Source organism: Mastigoproctus giganteus, chromosome 1 (assembly GCF_048544385.1).
Source record: "Mastigoproctus giganteus isolate SK-2022 chromosome 1, ASM4854438v1, whole genome shotgun sequence".
NCBI lineage: Eukaryota > Metazoa > Arthropoda > Arachnida > Uropygi > Thelyphonidae > Mastigoproctus > Mastigoproctus giganteus.
Window position 1 is genome coordinate 125,983,424 of NC_143575.1, and position 24,759 is coordinate 126,008,182.

At 38.9% G+C, this 24,759-nt stretch overlaps 1 protein-coding gene across 1 annotated transcript in view; it reads left to right on the plus strand.

Annotated features, from left to right (window-relative positions):
• Nucleotides 1–24,759, plus strand: part of Uggt (UDP-glucose-glycoprotein glucosyltransferase) — an 820,111-nt gene that overhangs the window by 101,014 nt on the left and 694,338 nt on the right. Inside the window, exon 7 of the mRNA XM_090386735.1 lies at nucleotides 21,756–21,852. Within this exon, the coding sequence (XP_090242861.1) occupies nucleotides 21,756–21,852 (97 nt within the window). The remainder of the gene's footprint in view (nucleotides 1–21,755; nucleotides 21,853–24,759) is intronic.

The window sequence follows — 24,759 nt, forward strand, 5'->3', positions numbered from 1 at the left end:
GTTTCATCTGCAACACCAGCTGGTGTATTTAATACTATCCCCTTTCCCTTATGTAAAGGTCTGATCTGGTTTGTCCTGCTCTTCTTAGCATTTATATATGGGAAGAATTCCTTATCCCCCCCCTCTTTGCTAGTGATTTCTCATAAACTGCCTTTGCCAGTCGAACCTTTTCTGTGGCTCTATTACAGATCATCTTGTAGCTGTTATAGGCTTCAGTACTTTTTATTGCTCTGTAACTTTTCCATGCCACCTTTTTCTGCTCAAGTAATGTGGCAACTTCACTATTCAACCAACTTGGAACCCTCCTCATGGAGTATTTTGTTAATGGTAAATATGCATTCAAGGCATCTGTGATTAATGTTTTAAAAGCATACTACAGTTCTGTTGTATTCATTGTCTGTATGATATCTACCCAGTTAACAGAGGCCATGTAGCACCTTAAGACATTGTAATTTCCTTTTATGAAATTATAACCCATTCCTTTGCCTCTTACTACTGCTACCTTTCTCTTCATCGTCCACTGTAGAACTCTGCGATCACTTCCTGCTACTGGTTCCTCTACTGTCAGCCCTGTTATGTCATCTGGTTCATGGGTGATGATGATGAGGCCTAGGATATTCTTTTCTCTAGTACTTTCCCTGACATGTTGATACAAATAAGTCATCTAGTTGATTTAAAAATTTTGTTCCCCACGTTGAGTTTCCTTCCCAGTTACTCCAATCAATTAGAGGGAAATTGAAATCACCCATAATAAGACATTGATGCTTACTTGCCCATTCTATTTGCACGTAGAGGCTTTCATCATAATCTTCACAATCACCTGGTCTGTAGATTACTCCTACTCGCATTAGTAGGAGACTAACAGAATTAACAAGTACAAAACAATGCTTAAAAACCGTGAGTTAGGGTTGAATTTGAAAGTGTCTGCAGTTCTAACCAGACACGATAGGAGGGAGTATATGATGAGAGCCTTGTCGATCAATTCGGCCCTGGAGAGATTGTGCAAGGCTCAAGGGGATAGAATTTTTCTCAGCCTGATCTGTGCTTGTTAACAGGAGAGACTGCTTCTACAGGGATGGGATACACTTAAATAGAAAGGGTGCAAGAATATTTGCTGATGCTATTGAGGCAGAGTTATAGGTTGGAAAACTGCTAGCTTGGTGGGGGGAGGGTATACATGGACTAACAGATTAACAGTAGCCGCTGGCAGAGGTATAAGTGATTCTTGCACTACTTCAATTGAAATGCAATTGAGCAGCAGCCTGAAAAGCAAAGCAATGGGAATTTCCAGGACTGCTGGGAGTCATAGTGGAACAAGTAAATACATGGGCTGTGTTAGTGTAACTAAGAGTAGAAACAGGTGCATATATACTTGCATGTATACCAATGCTAGGAGTATAGTTAATAAATTTGATGAACTTGAAGTGCTAGTCAAGACATCAAATTCCAAATTCCAAGAGACAAAATTCCAGTTCTGTCATGCAGACAGAACTGGAATTTGGTGAGTACAATGTGTACAGAAAGGATAGACAGGACAGGAAGGGAGGAGGGGTTATCCTGTTAGTTAAGAAACACAAAATCTAAGGAAGTGCATCCAGTTGATGTGGGTGGACAATGCATTGTTGAGTCTGTTTGGTGTGACATAAGCACTGGGAAAGGAAAAATGACAGCAGGTGTATGTTATAGGCCTAATGAATCTGATGAGTATAACGAGCAATTGTGCAGAGAAATAGTGGGCCAGTAAATTAGAATGCCTTATAATGGGGGATTTTAATTTCCCGGATATTGAATGGAATTTGTTGTTGTTGTTATTTGGTTTTTAGGAGAATTAGCAACTAAGGCCATATTGCTCCGGTGATATGCAGTGGTCATTCTCTGACCTTTCCGCATCCTCCATATTTGGTGATCACGGGCTCGAACCCCGGTCTAATCAAGAAGCATATGCTACGCACTGCTGCTCCTGTCCACCTCTGGCTACGGAGGCACCTTTGGAATTTGTGGGTTGGTCACTCACACACTAGCAAGGCTTTTGTGGATTTATTCAGTGGCGGATTTACCCATTAAGCCAATGGGGTACGTGCCTGGGGTCCCAAGCCAAGACATTTTCCTATAGTGTTCTAAAATAGATTGTTTTCAGTAAACATCTTAAAAATCTTGATTAATTTAAGCTAAAATCTTGATTAATTTAAGCAAAAAATTCAAAAGTACAAAATTTCATTTATTTGCCACCTAACTTTTATTTATTTTTTATTCTTTTTTTTTTATTATTATTATTTTTTGGGGGGGGCACCCAAATATAATTTTCCTAGAGGCTTCAACTATCCTTAATCCACCACTGGATTTATTGGATGATTGTTTTCTACATCAGCATGTTCGGGAGGCAACTAGAGGGAGTAATACTCTTGATCTGATTATCAGTAGTGATTCTTTATGCATCAAGAATCTGCAGATAAAGGAACCACTAGGTGGCAGTGATCACAGTGTGCTGAAGTGGGATTTACTCAAAGAGGTAACTACCATCAAGGGTAAAGGAAAGGGTTTTTCCTTTCATAAAGGTGACTACAGTGGTCTGAGACAGTATTTAAATTCTATTTGGTGGAACCAATTGATGATGTTACCAATAGCAAATTCAAAATGGGAAGCATTCAAAGAATTAATCTTGGAAGCTACTAGGCTTTTCATACGAACTAAGAAATATTGTTCAAGATTTAGGCCTAAATGGATGTCAGATGAACTAATTAGACATGTGACAGAGAAGAAAAATGCATGGGATACATATAAATTAATATGTGACATAGAAGCCTATGATAGATATAAGTTGGTCTGTAACCAAGTTACAAAGGAGGTTAGGCAGGCGAAGGCAGATTACGAGAAATCTTTGGCAAAGGATGCAAAGAAAAACAGCAAGGAGTTCTTTACTTATGTAAACTCTAGAAGGAAGGGGATGAATCAGATTGGTCCACTTGATATCGATGGTTCAATTGTTGATGATCCTGCTCAGGTAGCTAACAAACTAAATGAATATTCTGCATCGACATTCACACATGAGCAGTTATTCAGGGAGGGAAATGCCAGAGGTGTATTCAACTCTAGCAGTAAGTTAGATAATCTTGTAATAACTGAGAGTAAAGTGGAGGAGAAATTGTTGAAGCTAAACACAAGAAAGGCACCTGGGGTGGATGGAATCTATCCAGTTATATTAAAGGAGGTGGCAAAGGAAGTAAGCAAACTCCTAGCTATAATTATGAGAGTTTCCCTGGAGATGTGCAAATGTGATCCTAATCCACAAAGGAGGATCAAAGGGAGACACAGGTAATTACAGACCTGTTAGTTTACTTCTGTTCCAGGGAAATTAATGGAGACACTGGTTAAAGAAGCATTGCAGGATCATCTAGACAAGACTTCAGTTATAGCTAGGACACAGCATGGGTTTGTTAAGGGGAAGTCTTGTCTGACTAATTTGATTTGATACTATGATGTAGTCACAAAGGAACTGGATGCAAAGAATAACTTTGATATCATATATTTAGATCTTAGAAAAGCCTTTGATTCTGTTGCACATGGAAGACTGCTGCACAAATTGGAGCAGTTTGGCATTGGAAGCAAATTGCTGCTATGGATAAAGGGATGGTTGAGTGGGAGAAGACAGAGTGGTAATCAATGGACACTGCTCTTCATGGACTAATGTTATTAGTGGAATCCCTCAGGGTTCAGTGTTGGGTCCATTGTTGTTTTCAGTATTTATAAATGATACTGATGATGATATATAAGGCTTAATGTCCATGTTTGCAGACGATACAAACGTTGGCAGGGTTGTTAATGACACTAATGACAGTATACTGCTGCAACAGAATCTAGAAAAGTTGAGCAGATGGGCTGAGAGGTGTCAAATGAAGTTTGGCATTGACAATGTAAAGTAATACATATGGGAAGCAGTAATCCCAGAGTAAGGTATCAACTCTGTGGTACCACACTGACAGTGGTAGAGAATGAAAAGGACCTTGGGGGTAATTGTGCAGGCAGATGTGAAGTTTTCTGAACAGTGTAGACAGTCTGCAAGAGTAGCTCATGGTGCCTTTTCAATGATATACAGGAATTTTTCTAGCAGGGATAAGGAGGTGATTATTCCCTTGTATAAGGGAATGGTATACAGGTCTGGAGACCTCATATTAAGAAAGATGTAAAACTGTTGGAATGAATACAAAGAAGGGCAACAAGATTAGTGAATAGAACAAATTGTTGCCCTTACAAAGAAAGGCTTAAGTTTTGCAAATTACAGTGTCTGGAGACTAGGCACCGGCAAGGCGATCTGATTGAAGTGTATAATGCCTTGAATGGTTTGAGCACGTTCAATCCGGATGGGATTCTTCCTCTTGCTCAGAATAATCGCCCGAGAGGGCATAAATTCAAATTGAGGAAAGACGGTTGTAGGATAGATGTGTGGAAGTTTACCTTTAGCCAGCGGTGGTTGATTGCTGGGACAAACTTCCATCTGTTGTTGTAGAAGTTGATAGCTTAAATAGATTCAAGAGGCAGAACTTGACAAACATTTGGAGTGAGTGGATGTGCGAAATAAGGGGTTTTTTTTTTTTGGCTGATGCTATATAAGCTTGCCTTTGCTAATGCTAATATACTGATTTGACTAGAAAATGCCTTGTGTGCTTATTTAGTAACGTATAAATTATTCCTATTAAGTATAAATTACTGCTTCTTTTACTGCTTCTATTAAAGGTTTCACTGGAAAATCCATATTAGTTCAAGTAAGGAGGAGAAAAATTAGCAAAATAATGGGTGGGGAGGCATATAAAAGGGGAAAAATAATAATAAGTGGCATTTCCTCTCCCCTTTCCAAAAAAAAAAGGGGGGCCATTTATGGGATGTTGCACAGGTTATCTTGATGAAATTACTTGAAATGAAAGCACTTCACCTGTGTTCAAGCATCATGTACAGGAATATGCATTTTGCTGCCTCTGATGTTTATTTTATTTCTTTTATTTTTTGTTTTCTTTTTCTACCATTTTCAACTATTGTTCATTATTCCAATACTGTATAAGTACAGGCACTCCGTGGCATAAAATGGAAATTTGACTTTACATAAGTTTTTGCCAGCTGGTGCAAACTTAAAAAAAATTGTGGATATGTATTTTGCATCCCGTAGGAATAAATGGAGGTATCGTCAAAATATTGTAATGTGAACCAAACAACATTGTTTTTATTTTGGTAATTTGTTCCAAGACATAGGAAGTTGAAAAAAAATTTTGCTATATAACTAAGCTATTTATCTTTCTAAAAGGTCATTTTTATAATGTAAATTGCACTACACTTTCATTATCATATGTTCTGTTATAAGAATCAATTTTGAACGTCTTTGTTATATTTTTATAAAACACATTTCTGGAGGTCAAGGTCACTACCATAAAACAATAAAAACAATTTGCACTTTCCGGTTTATTGGGCTTTTCTGTTAATGCAATCACATCTGGTGAGTATGGGCTTCACATAGGGTTCTGAGCTGGATATCATCATTCTTCTCTTTCTTGGTGATGCCCTACTTTTGAAACACTCTCTCTCTCTCAACGATTTTTTTTTTTTTTTTTTTTGGCTGGTGCAGCATAAGCCTCAGGCTTCCTTGCACCATGTAGCTAATAATAAACGGGTAGTAAACTAAATCTTATTGCATTTGCGATAATACCGATAACTGGAATTCTTTTACATTACAGTATTATGGCGAAATGAGTTTCCCTTCACTGAAATCTTCAATCGTATGAAAAACATAAATTTTCAGAATATTCTCTTCATTCCTATGTACTTATTACAATGGTGAAAGGAAAGGGACCAATGGAAAGTGCAAGTGCTGGCAGTACTAAGAAAAGAAACAAAATTGATTTAGAAATGAAGATGATTAATTAAGAAGTACGAAGCAGGACAAAGTTTGTCATCTATTGCACAGAATTAAGTCTTGCTGCTTCAACAGTGAATACAATTTTAAGGGACAGTGCACGTATAAAAGAACATGTTAAAGGATCAACACGTTTAAGATGAACAGTGATCACGAAACAGCATTCAGGTGCTATATCGAATATGGAAAAGCTATTATTAATAATATGGATGGAAAATCAGATTCAGAAGTGAGTGCCCCTGAGTCCAATAGCCATTCAAGCAAAAGCAAGAAGTATTTATGAAGATATTAAGGATAAGTACGGCGAACCCCAAGCCAAGTTAGTGGCAAGCAACGAGTGGTTTAATAGGTTCAAGCGTCGCGCTGGCTTAAAGTATGCGGTGAAGTTGCCAGTGCCGATTCTGCAGCTGCAGAGAAATTTTGTGATGTGTTGGAAAAAACCCTTTCTAAACCTCCACAGCCCTTAATTTCTGCAGTGGTGTGCAGCTGGAGAGTTAATTCTGGCAACGATGCTTGAAAGGTAAAACTTGTTGACATTATGCCTGTCTGCTCACTATTTTTTAATTTTATAATTTTGAAATTTTTGTAATTTTGTACACTCTGTAATTTCTTTACGCATGAGATAAAAAAATTGAATAAATAATTCTATTTACATGTTCGTCGAACATTTCTTTTTTGCTTCAGTCAAATGCAGATACTTGCGAGCTGCATGAACATTTAGGGAAATTCCAACTTACTAAAATTCAAATTACATAGTTCCATGTAACGCAACCATAAGTTGGTGTGTGTGTGTGTGTGTGTGTGTGTGTGTGTGTGTGTGTGTGTGTGTGTGTGTGTGTGTGTGTGTGTAAGAGAAAGACTTTTCTCTTATATGCTTAAATATATGCATTCTCTAAAATGCTTGAATGGAAAAGTAGCAAAAAAGTCCCAGATCAGATTGATGCCTTCAAATTATTCATTAAACATTACATCAGTCTGTGAAATAATTACAACAGTATGTAAAATAAGGATTTCAGATAAGGAATTTGAACTAAAGTACAATATAATACAATAAAAGCTTTCCAAGAGAGCCCTAAGGCCAAATGAATTGAATAAGAGTGTATTAAGCATAATAAAATCATTCAAAGTTAGCCTTTAGACCAAGAAGATGTAAGATAACAATTTAGAATAAAAGTATACCCATTGAGCCAATGAAGCCAAAAAACTTAGATAGCTTAAGTTGGTTTAATGTGTTATACCCTATAATTAAACAAATAATTAATAATAAAACAATAAAATAAAAATAAAATGATGATAAGGCAAATTACTGATATAATAGCATACACTGAATAGTTATGTTTACAAGGGCTAGCAACATTCAATACAAAAGATACTATAGTTGGCTCTAGTATCTGAAACACTGAACACTGTGGGACTCCACTAATAACATTAGTCCACGAAGAGCAGTTTCCATTGATTACCACTCTGTCTTCTCCCACTCAACCATCCTTTTATCCATAGCAGCATTTTGCCACCCTTAATGCCATACTGCTCCAATTTGTACGGTAGTCTTCCATGTGCAACAGTATCCAATGCTTTCCTAAGATCCAAGTATATGATATCAAAACTATTTTTTGCATCCAGTTCCTTTGTGACCACATCATAGTATCCACTCAAATTGGGCAGACAAAACTTTCCCCTAACAAACCCATGCTGTGTCCAAATTATAATCGAAGAGAGGGGGAAATATAGAAGCCAATTCAGAAGAACAGTGCCCATGGAAATATCTGTAGAAGAGGCATGCAGCAGAAAGAGTACGTCTGTGAGACAGCGAGTGGAGAGACTTTGTTAGAGATGAATCATTAACTAACCTAACTACCCTCTTCTGGCTGGAATCAAGAAGCCTGAGAGAGGTTTTGGGGCACCACCCCAGATGTGGGAACAATATTTCATGGTAGGGCTGATTTGCGATTTGTACCGTGTACAGCTGTTTGGAAGAAGAGTAATCCCGAGAGCAAAAGAGAAAACCAAGATTTTTAGATGCAGAGAAAGCAATATTTGTAATGTGCTTGTGCCAAGAGAGATTAGATGTCAGGGTAATCCCTAAAAAAGATATTATTTTGCCTAGAAATCAGAGTGCCACCAAAGATAAGCATAGGTGCAGAAGAATCCTTTTTGCGAGATAGTATTAGTATTAGTATTAGTATTAGTAACGGCCGTATGGTGCAAGAAAGCCTATGGCTTATGCTGCACCAGCCAAAAAAAAGAAAAATCCGAACAAAACAATGATATAAACAAAAATTAAATAAATAAATAAATAATAATAATTAATAAATAAATAAAAATAATAAAATGAAATAAAAAATAAATAAAAAGGAAATTAATCCTATCATCCTATGCGCTTCCCTTACCCGAAAGTACTATCCAGATGACCTTTGAATTTCCCCAAACTGTCGGCCTCTACCACCCATGAAGGCAACTTATTCCAGTAATTTATAACTCGCTGGCTAAAATAAAACTTCCTGCAGTCCAATCTAAACATTTCCCCCCGTAACTTGAATTTATGTCCCCTAGTTCTAGCATCATTTATAATCTTGAAAATTTTGTCCTCATTCATTTTACTGATGCCTCTCAGAGCCTTAAACACCTCAATCAAATCTCCTCTAAGGTGTCTAGTTTCCAAACTCTGCAACCCACATATTCGAAGTCTTTCTTCATAAGGACGCCCTTTTGCCGATCTCACCAGGCGAGTTACCCTTCTTTGCACCCTTTCAAGAAGCTCGATGTCTTTCTTTAGGTGCGGTCTCCATACTTGAACACAGTATTCCAAGTGTGGTCTAACATAAGCCTTATATAATGGGATTATCACGTCCCTATCTCTACTTGCAAAAGTTCGATAGATCATCGATAGGACACCATGGGCCTTCCTTGCAACCTGTTTACAATGCTCAGAGAATTTCATGTCTGACCGTATCGTAACACCCAAGTCCCTTTCCTCCAGTACTGGGTTTAGTTGAACTCCACCAAGTGAATAAGTTATTTTGGGATTACTGTTTCCCAGGTGTAATACCTTACACTTTGTTGGATTAAAGCACAGCTGCCATTTTTCTGACCATTCTTGAAGTCTATCTAGGTCTCTCTGAAGAAGCTCAGCTTGACAGTGATCATTAACTACTCTACCAATTTTAACATCATCTGCAAATTTAGATATCACGCCCTCTATCCCTTCATCAATGTCGTTTATGAAAATTAAAAACAACAGTGGTCCTAATACTGATCCTTGGGGAACCCCACTTCTTACATCAACCCAATCTGAGGAATAGCCATTTATCACAACCCTCTGCCTCCTGCCCTGAAGCCATCCTTCTATCCATCTAAGGATTTTCCCAGTGATTCCAACCTGTTCTAGCTTATAAAGCAACCGCTCATGTGGGACTGAGTCAAAAGCTTTGCTGAAATCTAAATAAACAATGTCGAAATTATTCCCTAAATCCAGCTCGTGAGTGACCCTTTCGAAATAGCGAACCAGATTTGTTAAACATGATTTTCCCTTTACAAAACCATGCTGAGTATCCTTGAGAATTTCAATTCGATCCAAATGATCCTGAATTCCACCCTTGATCATTGCCTCCATGATTTTCCCTACTACTGAAGTCAGACTGACAGGTCGATAATTTCCAACTTCACTTTTAGAGCCACCCTTATGTATGGGAGATACATTTGCACTTTTCCAATCCAAGGGAATCTCCCCAGAGTCTAGTGATGCTCGCATAACCAGCCTCAGTGGTTCAATGCACTCGCTTGCCGCCTCTCTCAAGATTATAGGGTATATTCCATCAACTCCAGGAGCCTTACTGGTCTGTAGGCTTGAAAGTTTTTTCATTAAATAATCTTGCGAAATTTCAATATCATTAATTACATATTTTTTAACTTCGCTCCCACAATTTCCCATTGCCACAAAAGGCTTTTCATTTGTAAATATCGATGCAAAATAACTGTTGAGTTCATCTGCAACGGCAGCTGGTGTATTTATTACTTATATAGATATAAGACAAGACTGAGTTTTAGAAGCATTGAAATCAACTAAGTTGTCTTTGCCCCACTGGAGAATTACCTGGAGATTGGTGTATTCATGGTGTATTCAATAGTAAGAAAAAGTGGGTGGGGCATGCTCTATGAAGTAGAGCAACCTCTATGAAGTAGAGCATGCTCTATGAAGAACAGCAACCCCAGAGCAACGTATCAACTCTATGGTACAACACTGACAGTGGTAGAGAATGAAAGGGACTTGGGGGTGGTTGTGCAGGCAGATATGAAGTTCTCTGAGCAGTGCAGACGGGCTGCAAGAGTAGCTCATGGAGTATTGTCAATGATATACAGGAATTTTTCCAGCAGGGATAAGGAGGTGATTATTCCATTGTATAAGGCGATGGTCAGGCCACACCTAGAGTACTGTATACAGGTCTGGAGGCCTCATTTCAAGAAGGATGTAGAGCTGCTGGAACGAGTACAGAGAAGGGCAACAAGATTAGTGAATGGAACAAAGGGGTGCTCTTACGAAGAAAGGCTTAAGTTTTGCAAATTACAGTGTCTGGAGACTAGGCACCAGCGAGGTGATCTGATAGAGGTGTATAAAGCCTTGAATGGTTTAAGCATGCTCAATGCTGATGGGATTCTTCCTCTAGCTCAGAATAATCACCTGAGAGGGCATAAATTCAAATTGAGGAAAGACAGATGTAGGATAGACGTGCGGAAATTTGCCTTTAGCCAGCGGGTGGTTGGTTGGTGGAACAGACTTCCATCCCTTGTGGTGGAGGTTGATAGCCTAAATAAGTTTAAGGCTCAGCTGGACAGGTATTTTGAACGAACAGAGGGGTGAAGTGGAAGTGGTTTTTTTTTTTTTTTTTTTTTTTTTGGCTGATGCTGCATAAGCTTGCTTTCTTGCATCAAATGCCTCTACTAATGCTAATGCTAAAGTAATGAAATTTTTGGATATGGCGTACACATTGTAAGAATATATCCAGATCCTTGACATAACGTGGCCTCGACAATGCCCTCCACATACACACTACTCAGAATCCCTCCAGTCACTATCTGGCAGAGTAGAGGTAGCAAGATTATACACTAGCTGATCTGGAAGTCTCCTAGAGAGTTACCAATAGGTTTGGTCCAGTGTACTAACTAGCAGCCGGCCTGCAAACACCGTTTTAGAGCTGTACCCTCGAAATGTAAGGAAGATTGGATCTCGCCATGATGTCCATCATAACCTCAAAAGTCATCAGTCATACTGCATGATGGAAGAGATGGGGCAGGGTTAACTGGAACTTAGCTCTAGAGACTAAACTTGGGTTCCAGCACTTCAAGCCTCCAATAAGCAAAGTGGCGGTATTGCACCAGTTAATGAGAGTCAAATTCAACTTCAAATTCTAAAGCATCTTTAGAATTTGAAGTTTAGTAAAACTTTGAATAACTTTTTGATTTTTTATTATAGAGTTAGCTATGCGCTTAAAAAAAAATCTATAGCTTTACCTTTCAATTCAACATGATTTGTTGCAAGATGGCGTTCTAATGGAGAGGGCTTCATGCTATTATTAGACAGAGTTTGACTGCATGTTACACAGACTGGAAAGAAATATTCTTTCCAGTCTTGAACAATATTCTTAAGAAATATTGTTCAAGGTTTAGGTCTAAACGGTTATCTAATGAACTAATGAGACTCATAACAGAGAAGAAAAATGCATGGGATTCATATAAATTATCAAGCGACTCAGAAGCCTATGGCAGATATAAGCTTGTCTGTAATCAGGTCACAAAGGAGGTTAGGCAGGCGAAGGCAGATTATGAGAAATCCTTGGCAAAAGATGCTAAGAAAAATAGCAAGGATTTCTTTACTTACATAAACTCTAAAAGGAAGAGGATGAATCTGATTGGTCCACTTGACATCGATGGTTTGACTGTTGATGATCCTGCTCAGATAGCAAACAAATTAAATGAGTATTTTGCATCTACATTCACACATGAGGAATTATTAAGGTTTGAAAATGGCAGAAGGTTATCAAATTGTAGCAGGATACTTCATGATTTTGTAATAACTGAGAGCAAAGTGGATGAGAAATTGTTGAAGTTAAACATAAGAAAAGCACCTGGGGTGGATGGAATCTATCCAGTTATATTAAAGGAGGCAGCAAAGCAACTAAGCAAACCCTTAGCCATAATTATCGTTGAGAGCATCCTTGGACTCAGGGGAGGTCCCCACAGACTGGAGATGTGAAATGTATCCCCAATTCACAAAGGGGGATTGAAGGGTGACACTAGTAATTACAGACCAGTTAGTTTAACTTCTGTTCCGGGTAAAATAATGGAGACACTGGTTAAAGATGCATTGCAAGATCATCTAGACAAGACTGCAGCAATAATTCAGACACAGCATGGGTTTGTTGAGGGAAAGTCTTGTCTGACAAATTTGATAGGATATTATGATGTGGTTACAAAGGAACTGGATGCAAAAAATAATTTTGATATCATATATTTGGATTTCAGGAAAGCTTTTGACACTGTTGCGCATGGAAGACTATTGTACAAATTAGAGCAGAATGGTATTAAGGGTAAGTTGCTACAATGGATAAAAGGATGGTTAAGTGGGAGAAGACAGAGGGTGGTAATCAATGGGTGCTGCTCTTCGTCGACTAATGTTATTAGTGGAGTCCCACAGGGTTCGGTGTTGGGTCCACTGTTGTTTTGTATATTTATCAATGATATTGATGAAGGTATATCAGGCTTAATGTCAAAGTTTGCAGATGATACGAAGGTTGGCAGGGTTGTTAATTACAGTAATGGCAGTGTGCTACTGCAACAGGATCAAGATAATTTGGACAGATGGGCTAAGAAATGGCAACTGAAGTTTAATCTTGACAAATGCAAAGTACTGCATATGGGTAGAAGTAACCCCAGAGAAACATACCAACTGTGTGGTACTACACTTAAGGTGGTAGAAAATGAAAAAGACCTGGGAGTAATTGCAGTCAGATATGAAGTTTTCTGAGCAATGCAGACAGGCTGCCAGGGCAGGTCATGGGGTTTTGTCAATGATATATAGGAATTTTGCTAGCAGGGAAAGGAGGTGATTGTCCCTCTGTATAAGGCAATGGTCACGTCACACCTTGAGTACTGCGTACAGGTCTGGAGGCCTCATTTTAGGAAGGATGTAGATTTACTTGAGTGTGTACAGAGAAGGGCAACAAGATTGGTGAGGGGAATGAAGGGATCATCTTACCAAGAGAGGCTTAAGCCTCTGCAAATTGCAGTGGCTGGAGACTAGGAACCTGCGCAGTGATCTGTTTGAGGTGTATAAGGCCGTGAATGGGTTGAGTACGTTGAATTCTGATGGGATCCTTCCACTTGTTCAGATTACGAACCTAAGGGGGCATAAATTCAAATTAAGAAAGGGCAGATGTAGAATAGATGGTGGCAATTTGCCTTTAGCCAGCGGGTGGTTAATTGCTGGAACAAACTTCCATCTGTTGTTGTGGAAGTTGATAGGTTGAATAAATTTAAGGATGAACTGCACAGGCATTTGGAGAGAATGGTGTGATTTTTTTTTTTTTTGGCTGATGCTGCATAAGCTCATACACTTGCTTTCTTGCATTACATGCCACTAATACTTGCTCCAGATGAAGTAACAAGTGCAACTTCATTAGATTGTTGCAATTCATTATTTTCACTACATACTCTGCTGTTCTCACCTTCGCGTTTTCGCGTTAAAATAAACTTATCCATAATGGGGTATTAAAATAATCACACGGAAGAATTAATAGGAAAAATAGCCACACAGCTGTAACCATGCATGCATGCACACCCATCCCCACGATCTTACAGAGAAAAATAAAACAAAATGGATGGTGAACGGCTGGTAATCCAACAACCATCAGACACAGTTCAAGTGATTTCGTAAATACTCGGTAACAGTGGCAAAATCTGATTATACGCACATTCTGTTTTTGGATTAATTAAATTTGACTAAGAACAAAATTGATTCTGTATTAATTCGTGCCAAATTATGGAGCAGTAATTTTTTTTTAACCACTAAAAAAAAAAATTTAATTATAAAACATCGATATATACTTAAAAAAATCATCATTTTGCATTTATTAATAGCAATAAATAAATAAATATAGAGAAATTATTTTTTATTAGATAATCTAATGATGTATTTTGTTAATTATTATCTCCATAAAGTCTTTAAAAAATCATTTTTTTATAAATATTTCGAAAATATACATCATCTCAATCAGAATGTCAAAATTTTAAATCAAATTTAATTAATCCAAAAGCGGAATGTGCATATAATCGGATTTTGATGGAGGAGTAGCCATCCTAGTGGGCAACCACACCCCTATCCAATATGTACTACTTTACTAACCTTGATTCATCCAAAGTGCTGTGTTGAAGTGTCAACACAGCACTTTGGATGAATCATCACTTAAATCGTAATGGTGTATATACAACAATACAAAACATGCTTAAGTAAAAAATCAGATAAATCATCAATTCTGATGAATCATCACTTAGCTTAATAATGACAATAGTATAATTACTACAGAACATGGTTAAATAAAAATTATGTTTCAATTGTTCCATAATATTTTTGTTTCTTGTTAATCTCTCATGTATCCCCGGTTGAATAACGCTGGTCTAGATGATCCTGCAGTGCTTCTTTAACCAGTGCCTCCATTAATTTTCCTGGAACAGAAGTTAAACTAACAGGTCTGTAATTATCTGTCTCACCCTTTCATCCTCTTTTTGTGAATTGGGGTCACATTTGCACATTTGCTCTGGTCCATGCGTACCTCCCCTGAGTTCAAGGAAGCTCTCATAATTATGGCTAAAGGTTTGCTTACTCAAATTTAAATACATTCTCAAATGGATTGCTGTGGAGTCCTTGCATGCGGTCAATGTGGTGCAGAGGACTACGAAACATGTTCAGCCACAAAACCCACCTGCATTAAATGCTAGGGAGAACATCCAGCCTACTCACGAGCATGCCAGAGGTGGAAAGAAGAAAAAGAAATTCAACGGCTGAAAGCACAGCTAAACATATCATATCAGGAGGCAAGGAAAATGGTGAAAGCTATAAATATCAACAAACCCACCTACTCCCAGAAGGTAACAGGGAGATGTTCCATCAGAACTCAGGTGGACATGACCATTCCTCCAAAAAAGTCATTCATTCCTATCACACGTTACCTCTTAAGCTTACAAAAACCTGCACAGAAAGATCAATTAGCTGCCGTTCCCATATCGGTACCTCCTAATGCTCCACAATTAAAAAAAGCAATAGCCAGAGAAAATACCAAGAAAGTTATTATTATTACTAGCCATATAGTGCAAAGAAGCCTGAGGGTTATGCTACACTAGCTAAAATAAATTTCTGAGTTACCCTGTGAGAGAGAGACAGAGTGAGTGAGTCGGAAGTAGAAGGGAATCACCAAGAAAGAGAAGGATGACAAAGTACTTCCTAATACCCAAGAAAACATGGATGTCAAAGAGAAGGAGGTACAAGATGATTCAGTCTTGGAACTCTTTGCTGAGGAGGAAATGGACACAGGACAGTGTCCATACTTCCCAAAAAAAGATAAATTCATGACTGACAAAAGTAAACCCTTAGCACCTCGGAAGCTGCCTGATGGATCCACCAACCCAAAATAATGGCTAAATTCCTACAGCGGAATTGTCATGGTTTCCGGTGAAACAATGATTACATTAAGGCCCTTCTGCAAAAGCACGAGTCAGTATGCTTTTGTTTACAGGAAACCTATTTCAAGGCAAACGAAAACGCTTCCTTTCATAAGACCACTATCATACATAAGGATAGAACTGGGAATGGACCTGCCCATGGAATAGTAGCCATCCTAGTGGGCAACCACGCCCCTATCCACCTACCTTGAAGCAGTAGCAGTTTGCATTATGGTTGGGTTTTTATTAACCATCTGTTCAATTTATTTACCACCTGGGCCCGACATCTCCCAGAGAGACCTTGATGATCTCATTGTGCACCTGCCTTTCCCTGTTCTAATTCTCATGGATTTCAATGGCACTACCCCATATAGCACACTGTGGGGTAGCGTCATAGAGCATATGCTCATGGACAATGATTTCTCCCTCCTAAATGTGGCAACAAACACATTTTTCCACACACCTCTCGTACATTTTCTGCAGTTGATCTTTCTTTCTGCTCTCCTTTTCTCCCTTTCCTTACTTGGAAGGTGGAGGAGAATCCGTAGTGGGGAAGTGACCGCTTCCCTGTGATAACCATGCTAATTAATGGGAGACCATGTCTTCCTATTAGGTTACCATGGTTGTTGTTGTTATTATTTGATTTTTAGGAGCATTAGCAACTAAGGCCATATTGCTCCGGGGATATGCGGTGGTCATTCCCTGACTTTTCTACATTCTCCGTATTTTGGTAGTCACGGGCTCGAACCCCGGTCTAATCAAGGAGTGTGTGCTACGCACTGCTGCTCCTGCTCACCTGGCTACGGAGGCGGCGGGTTACCATGGTGGAAGATTGATCAGGCTGACTGGAATACCTTTCACCATCAGGAAAATTTGAGTCAGTCGGGAACCTATTAATGATGCAGTTACATACATCACAGAAAGTATTGTCCATGCAGCTGTAACTACAATTCCAAAAACATCAATCCGGTTTTCACCTTTCCCCAAACCATGGTGGAATTCACAATGCAAAGCAGCAAAAAAGACTCAAAACAAAGCCTGGGGGATATTCCGAAGATATCCTATTATGGCCAACCTACTAGCCTTTAAACATGCATGAGCCAAAGCATGCTGCATCCGCCGTCAGAGTCAAAAGGAATCGTGGATCTGTTTCAGTATCATTTTCTATTACCCAGACGACCAGTGCTAAGGTGGTCTGAGGAAAAAATAGAGAAAATGAAGAGAATGTACACTGCACACCCATTATCGGTCCTGAAATACAATTGGATGTACTATTGCAGGCCCTACTGCAATAGCCAATGCTTTGGGGAAACATTTTCCAACATCTTAGCAACAACATCTTACTCCCTAGAGTTTCTGGTCCTTAAACATGAAATCGAAAAACAGGCCCTTAACTCTACATTACCTATATAATGGGCCATTGACCAACCATGAACTAAAAACAGCACTTGCCTTTACAAAGGCTACTGCACTGCTGGACCAGATGACATCCATCATGAAATTGTCAAACATCTATCATCAAAGTCCATGGACCTTCTGCTCTTCCTGTACAACAGAATCTTCCTTGAAGAGCAGTTTCCAGATGCCTGGCCCAAGGCAACTATACTTGCTTTGGCCAAGCCAGGAAAGATCCTAAATTTCCAAAAAACTATTGTCCTATTGCTCTTGACTAGCTGTTTGTACAAAATATTGGAGAGAATGGTCAGTGCTAGTCTCATATGGTACTTAGAATTTAATGACCTCTCCTGCTTTCAGTGTGGCTTACAAAGGAACAGGTCCACTTTTGACCACTTAATTAGACTGAAAACATCTATTTGAGATGCCTTCCTAAAAAAGCTTGGTGTCCATCTTCTTTGACGTGGAAAAAGTGTACGACACAACTTGGAGATTTGGTATTTTAAAAGACCTTTATAACCTTGGTGTAAGAGTTCGCTGGCTTCCTATTTTTATTAAAAACTTTTTATCCAGCCCTCTTTTCCAAGTTCGAAGGGATCCACCCTTTCTTGGCCCTTCTACCAAGAAGAGGAGGTACCACAAGAATCCATCTTAAGTGTTACGCTTTTTTTGCCATTAAAGTAAACTGAATTATCAAACAACTTCCTCCATTGGTAAACAATGCCTTCTATATTGATGACTTCAGTATATTTACCCAATCATGCAACATGAGGGTCATTGAGAAACATCTGCAACAAGCCATTGACCATCTTAACTCCTGGGTACTAACTAACGGTTTCAGGTTCTCACCGGAGAAGACTGTTTGTGTCCATTTTTGTTGCAAACGTAACCTTCATCCTGAACCTGAATTAAGATTTGGGCAAAGAACCATTCCAGTAGTAGTGGAGACGAAATTCTTGGAACTCACATTTGACAAAAAAGCTGACGTTCCTCCAACACTTGTCAGTTACGCACAAAGTGCATGAGAGGGCTTGACATTCTCTGCTCTATATCTTCTGCTTCTTGTGATGCAGACAGATGCACTTCACTCAGTCTCTACCGTGCACTTGTATGTTCAAAATTAGATTATGGGTCTCAGGTATATTCTTCCCCCGATGTACTTTGCTGGCCTGACCCCATTCATCAATAGCACATTCGTATTGCTACTGGTGTATTCAGAATATCACCTGTCCAAGTCTATGTCAAAGCAAATGAACCATTGCTGTCACTTCAATGAAAACAGTTGTCTCTACAGTATGTCTGTAAGCTGAATTCCCTACCAGACCACCCCACATGGTCATCCGTTTTTGAACCACGGTGGGAAAATCTTTATAACACATGTCGAACTGCCAATCGTCCATTTGGTATTTGTGTCCAAGAGCTACTCAGAGAGCTTAACATAATGGTAGACAAGGTTGCACGAACACAAAAGCAGCCCCTTCCACCCTGGCATGCTCTTACTCCATCATGTGACTTCTTTAAAAACTGGACGAAGTCGGATACTTCGCCTGCTGTCTACCTCCAGCTCTACTCACAATGCCAAGCCAAACATTTTGACTTCTTACCTGCGTTATAAGACGGCTCGAAGTCGGAATCATGTGTGGGATCTGCAGCTGTCTTTTCTGACTCTATTATATCTGAGCATATTCCACTTGAATGCAGCATATGAACTGCAGAGCTGCATGCTATAGTGTTAGCCTTGGACCACATTAGAACTTGCCAATACCAACAGTTTATTGTGTACCCTGATTCATTGAATGTGCTACAGGCTTTATCAGCGATGAGACACACTACTCATCCAATCTTGTCCTGGGTTTAGCAGATGTTACTCACCCTCTATGAATGTGGTTTCGATATCCACTTCTGCTCCTTTAAAAACTGGACGAAGTTGGATGCTCTGCCTGCTGCCTACCTTTAGCCAGCCCTACTCACAATACTGAGCCAAACATTTTGACTTCTTACCAGTGTTATACAAATGGCTCGAAGTCAGAATCATGTGGGATCTACAGCTGTCTTTTCTGACCCTGTTATATCTGAACAGATTCCCCTTGAGTACAGCATATACACTGAAAAGTATATGCTGCATTAGAACTCACCAATACTGACAGTTTATCATATACACTGATTCACTGAGTGTGCTACAGGCTTTATCAGCGATGAGACACACTGCCCATCTGGTCTTGTCCCGGGTTCAGCTGATGTTACGCACTCTCTATGAAGGTGGTTTCGATATCAATTTCTGCTGGAACCCCAGCCACATCGGGATTAAAGAAAATGATTTGGCTGACAATGTAGCCAAATCAGCCACCCAATCGAATAATCTTGACCTGTCAGTCCCTCATACAGGCTACAGGCAAGTAATTCGCAATAAATTATACTCCCTATGGCAAGATTTGTGGCATCGGTAGGTAACAAACAAACTTTATCAAATCAAGCCTGTAATGAATTATGACATTACTGCACAGACAGTCTGGTCTGTGCGTGAATTGTTTTTGTGCCATTAAAACTCAAACCAGCCAAACCTACCTTATGCTAAAATTGGCCTTAGAAAGCTCTTGGAAAACTCTTGTTGTATAGTATTGTACTTTACACTGTCCAAATTTCTTATCTTACGTACTATTGTAATTGTGTGTGTGTGTGTGTGTGTGTGCACACACACACTGAGGGATCACTGAATTATGAAGCGCCTCCATAGCCAGGTGGGCAGGAGCAGCAGTGTGTAGCACACGCTTCTTGATTAGATCGGGGTTCAAGCCCGTGACCACCAAATATGGAGGGTGCAGAAAGGTCAAGGAATGACCACTGCATATCCCAGGAGCAATATGGCCTTAGTTGCTAATGCTCCTAAAAACCAAATAACAAACAGAATTATGACCACCCATCTAATACCATGCTGGGCCACCATTCATATTGATAACAGCTATTATTTGCCTAGGCGTTGACTCCATTAGATACCTGAAGATCTTTCAATTCTCTGTCAAATTTAAAGGAACCTTTGTCACTTAGCCATATCAAAGGCGAAAATTCAAATCTCACAGAATTCTTCTCCTTCCTGAAACGAATAGGTTTGTATAACCATTTTTAACTGCTTCTAAATCAACAAACACAGGCAGTATGCACCACTTCCGAAAGTGCAATTTAGCCTAAGTAGCCATTGCACTTAAAACCCCAACAACAACAACAAATATCTGAAGACATCCATAGGGATCTGCAGCAATTTTTCCTGCAAGACTTTCTACAATGTTGAAATAGATGATGGTTGCAGGTCCATACACCTCGCTGCCCATTCCAAAACATCCCTCAGGAGTTCAACTAGATTGAGATCAGGTGAATTTGGGGGTCAGTCAAGATGGGTGATATCGTCACTGTGTTCCTCGAACCATTTGCATACAGTGCCAAACCCGGTGACATGGTTCATTATTGTCTTGGCAGATCCTGTTTCTGTCCCGGGTAAAATGCAACTTGGCAGGGTGCACATGGTCTAAGTGCTGCCAGTAGATCTCACCAATGTTTGACTATGCGCCAAGGGTCTAGTGTCCTAGTTCTTGCCAGCAAAACATGCCCAAGATTAAGCAACTGCTGCCACTTGCTGTGATAGTGGGCACTATGCACAATGGATCCATGGACTTGAGTTGTTTGCACCACACATGAATTGTGTTGCACCAGGTATTTTGATTCATTCAACCAGCATGTTGTTAACACCACAGCATTCCCCATCAGTGGTCATCAGAGGTGTTGAGAAGATGTCTCTAAGATTGTCTGTTGTGGAACTCCATATGGGATATTGTTCTTGCATTTTCTATATTGTACTATGCTGTAAACTGCTGCATATTGGCCTGCCATTGAGCCTGTACAATGTGTTGGACCCTTTGCTGACCATGAACATCCACCTTGCATAATCCTTTACATTTCTATCAGTGGGAAGTGGTTTGACCCATTTGAGACCATTCTTTATACACCTTAACCATAGTGGGCCATGAGCAACTGACAAGATGTGCTGTTATGGAAGCAAACAATGCACAAGCTCCCACAATCATTCCCTTTTGAAACTCTGTGATATCTTTACTATGTCCCCTAATTACTACTTTGTCATTTTGACTTGCATGACCAGATGCAAATTACCATCACTCTAGTGTACGAAGGTGTTCGGATTTTTATAGTCCTATCTGTAATGGACTATGTGGTATAGTCCATTACAGATAGGGTGGTCATAATTCAGTGATCACTGAGTGTATAAAACTAGGTTAACTCCACAGTAGCTGTTAAAAGAAGGAAGTCCATAATAGAAGAAAGTGTTAGTGTGTTTACATGAAGTGTTAGCTTAGTAAAATTTGTACTAATTTAGGGAGACAAAGTATTCAGTTGTAGGTACAATGTAAATAGTGTAAAGTGATTTTTAAATAGTCTCCTGTAAATAGAATACATATACCTGATACGTGATTTATTTATCTTTAAACTTTTTGTTCTAAAGCAGTAGACATATGAGACCCTGTTTACCACTATATTTAGTAGAATGACTGTATTGTAAACATAATTACAGTGAGCTAAGTGCATATATGGATGTCTATCTAGGAAGCACTATTTGTATGGTTATAATAAATAAAAAATTCTATGCAATGTCATTAATTATAATGGTTTAATTATGCAGAATAAGAACATTGCATTCATGGCATATTGAAAGATGAGATGTATTCTTTTATTTCTTATTCAGAAGAACTCCCAGAAGAAAGTACGACTTTCGGGATATGGTGTTGAACTGGCTATCAAAAGCACTGAATACAAAGCTCAGGATGATACAAAAGTGAAAGGCATGTAATTTCTTGTGGAGTGCAGATGGGTTGCTAATTATATAGGATAAAATTTATTTTTTATTGCATTTCTATATGTAATGTAATATTTACTCTTATAATTTCTGACCCTACTCCCATTGAAAATTTTATATTTGAAAATGGGTTTAAGAAATTTTTTTTAACTTGAAAACCTGTGCTTAATCTTATATTCACTCTATGTATCAACCTTCCCTCCTTTTTTACAATTATCTTTTGCATCTCTTGTATTAATGTAACACATTAATATAAGAGATGCAAATATTTAAAACCACTATCTGGTTTTTAGATATTAGTTTTAAATGCAGTAATACAATAATCTGTGAAGAATTATTGTGTAGTTTAATCTGTGTAGTGGTAAATAGCATTAGCATTAGTAGAGGCATATGATGCAAGAAAGCAAGCTTATTCAGCATCAGCCAAAAAAAAACAAAAAAACACACCACTCCCATTTCACCCCTCCGTTCGCTTGAAATACCTGTCCAGTTGAGCCTTAAATTTGTTTAGGCTATCAACAACAACAAGTGATGGAAGTCGGTTCCACCAACCAACCACCCGCTGGCCAAAGGTAAATTTCCGCACATCTATCCGACATCCGTCCTTCCTCAATTTGAATTTATGCCCTCTGAGCTGATTATTCTGAGCAAGATGAAGAATCCCATTGGCATTGAGCATGCTCAAACCATTCAAAGCCTTATACACCTCTATCAGATCACCTCGCCGGTGCCTAGTCTCCAAACTCTGTAATTTGCAAAACTTAAGCCTTTCTTCGTAAGAGCAACCCTTTGTTCCATTCACTAATCTTGTTGCCCTTCTCTGTACCCGTTCCAGCAGCTCTACATCCTTCTTGAAATGAGGCCTCCAGACCTGTATACAGTACTCAAGATGTGGCCTAACCATTGCCTTATACAAGGGAATAATCACCTCCTTATCCCTGCTAGAAAAATTCCTGTATATCATTGACAAGACACCATGAGCTACTCTTGCAGCTCGTCTGCACTGCTCAGAGAACTTCATATCTGCCTGCACAATTACCCCCAGGTCCTTTTCATTCTCCACCACTGTCAGTGTAGTACCGCAGAGTTGATACGTTGCTCTGGGGTTACTGTTTCCCATATGTGGTACTTTACATTTGTCAATGTTAAACTTCATTTGCCACCTCTCAGCCCATCTGTTCAACCTTTCCAGATCCTGTTGCAGCAGCATAGCGTCAGTGGTGTCCTTAACAACCCTGCCAACCTTTGTATCATCTGCAAACTTGGACATTAAACTTGATATCCCATCATCAATATCATTCATAAATACCGAAAACAACAACGGACCCAACACTGAACCCTGAGGAACTCCACTAATAACATTAGTCCACGTTGAGCAGTGTCCATTGATTACCACTCTCTGTCTTCTGCCACTCAACCATCCCCTTATCCATAGCAGCAATTTGCCTCCAGTGCTACACTGTTCCAATTTGTGCAGCAGTCTTCCATGTGCAACAGTATCAAAAGCCTTTCTAAGATCCAAATATATACAGTAAACCCCCGCTATTCGCGGTATCTGTATTCGCGGTTTCGCGTATTCGCGATCGCCGATTTAATATAAAATGAAACCTAAAAAAATGTGAATTTTAAAACGGCGTGAATATTTTCCGCCATAAAAAACATGGGCGTGGCTAAAATTATCTTTCCTGGTCAAAACAGCGCTCAGTGGGTGGGGAAGAGGGGTGAAAAAATCGGGAGCGTGGATGTTTCTCGCTAATCCTTGTTCAGTATGTGTTAGTCATGGAAGGTTTCGTCGTTTGATTTTAATTTATATGTTTATAAATTGAATAAATTTATCAATTTATAAATTGATATGCTTACAAAAATGATAACTCTACCGTTTTGCAGTGTAAAACAGACTTTTTCGAGTGCGTTAACGGAAGAAAGTGACTTTATTGTGGTCAAGTTCTTTCTAACCCCTATAAAAATATGGCTACGAATAAAAAGAGAAATGTGAAAATATCAAAGAAGGTGATGACACTAGCGAATAAAATTGAGTTATTAGACGAAATTTCTAATGGTGAAAGTGTCTCCTCAGTGGCAAAACATTATAAAATCAATGAGTCAACGGTACGATCAATCAAAAAATCGGAAGAAAAAATCTGCCGTAGTGTCCGTGAAACCGCGCTAATTGCTTCAAAAATTTGCTCTGTAACTCGTAATGTTAAATTTAAAAAAATGGAAAAGCTTTAAATCTGTGGATAGAAGACCGAATTCAAAATAAAATTCCGTTAAGTTCACTCATCATTCGTGAAAAGGCAAAACTTCTTTATCAACACTTTAGCGAAACTGGTGATAGCACACTGGCGGGATGTTTTTTTTTGCAAGCAAAGGCGCTGGTTTGAAATTTCTAATAAATATTACATTTAATATTAAATTGTTTCTTATTTTCATTTCGATGCCATATGCTTGCATTTCACTATGTACTGTCGTGTACAGTCATATTATGAAGGTACATATAATACATACATAGACAAAATTTTAGACTAGTTTTTCTTATATATTTCATACTTTGGAACGGAACCCCTTTATTACTATGGGAGCCATAACTCAGTATTCGCGTTTTCGGTATTCGCGACATTTCTCAGGAACGTAACCCCCGCGAATAGCGAGGGTTTACTGTAATATCAAATTTATTCCCTGCATCCAGTTCTTTTGTGACTACATCATAGTATCCAATCAAATTGGTCAGGCAAGACCTGCCCGTAACAAAACCATGCTGCGTCTGAGCTATAACTGTACTATAAATATACCCCTTATTTATGAAACCAGGCCCCCACAGGCATAACAGTTGAAATGATGTCTCTGTTGATATTATATGTGTATGTGGGAGGCATTGATTATGTAAATGAAC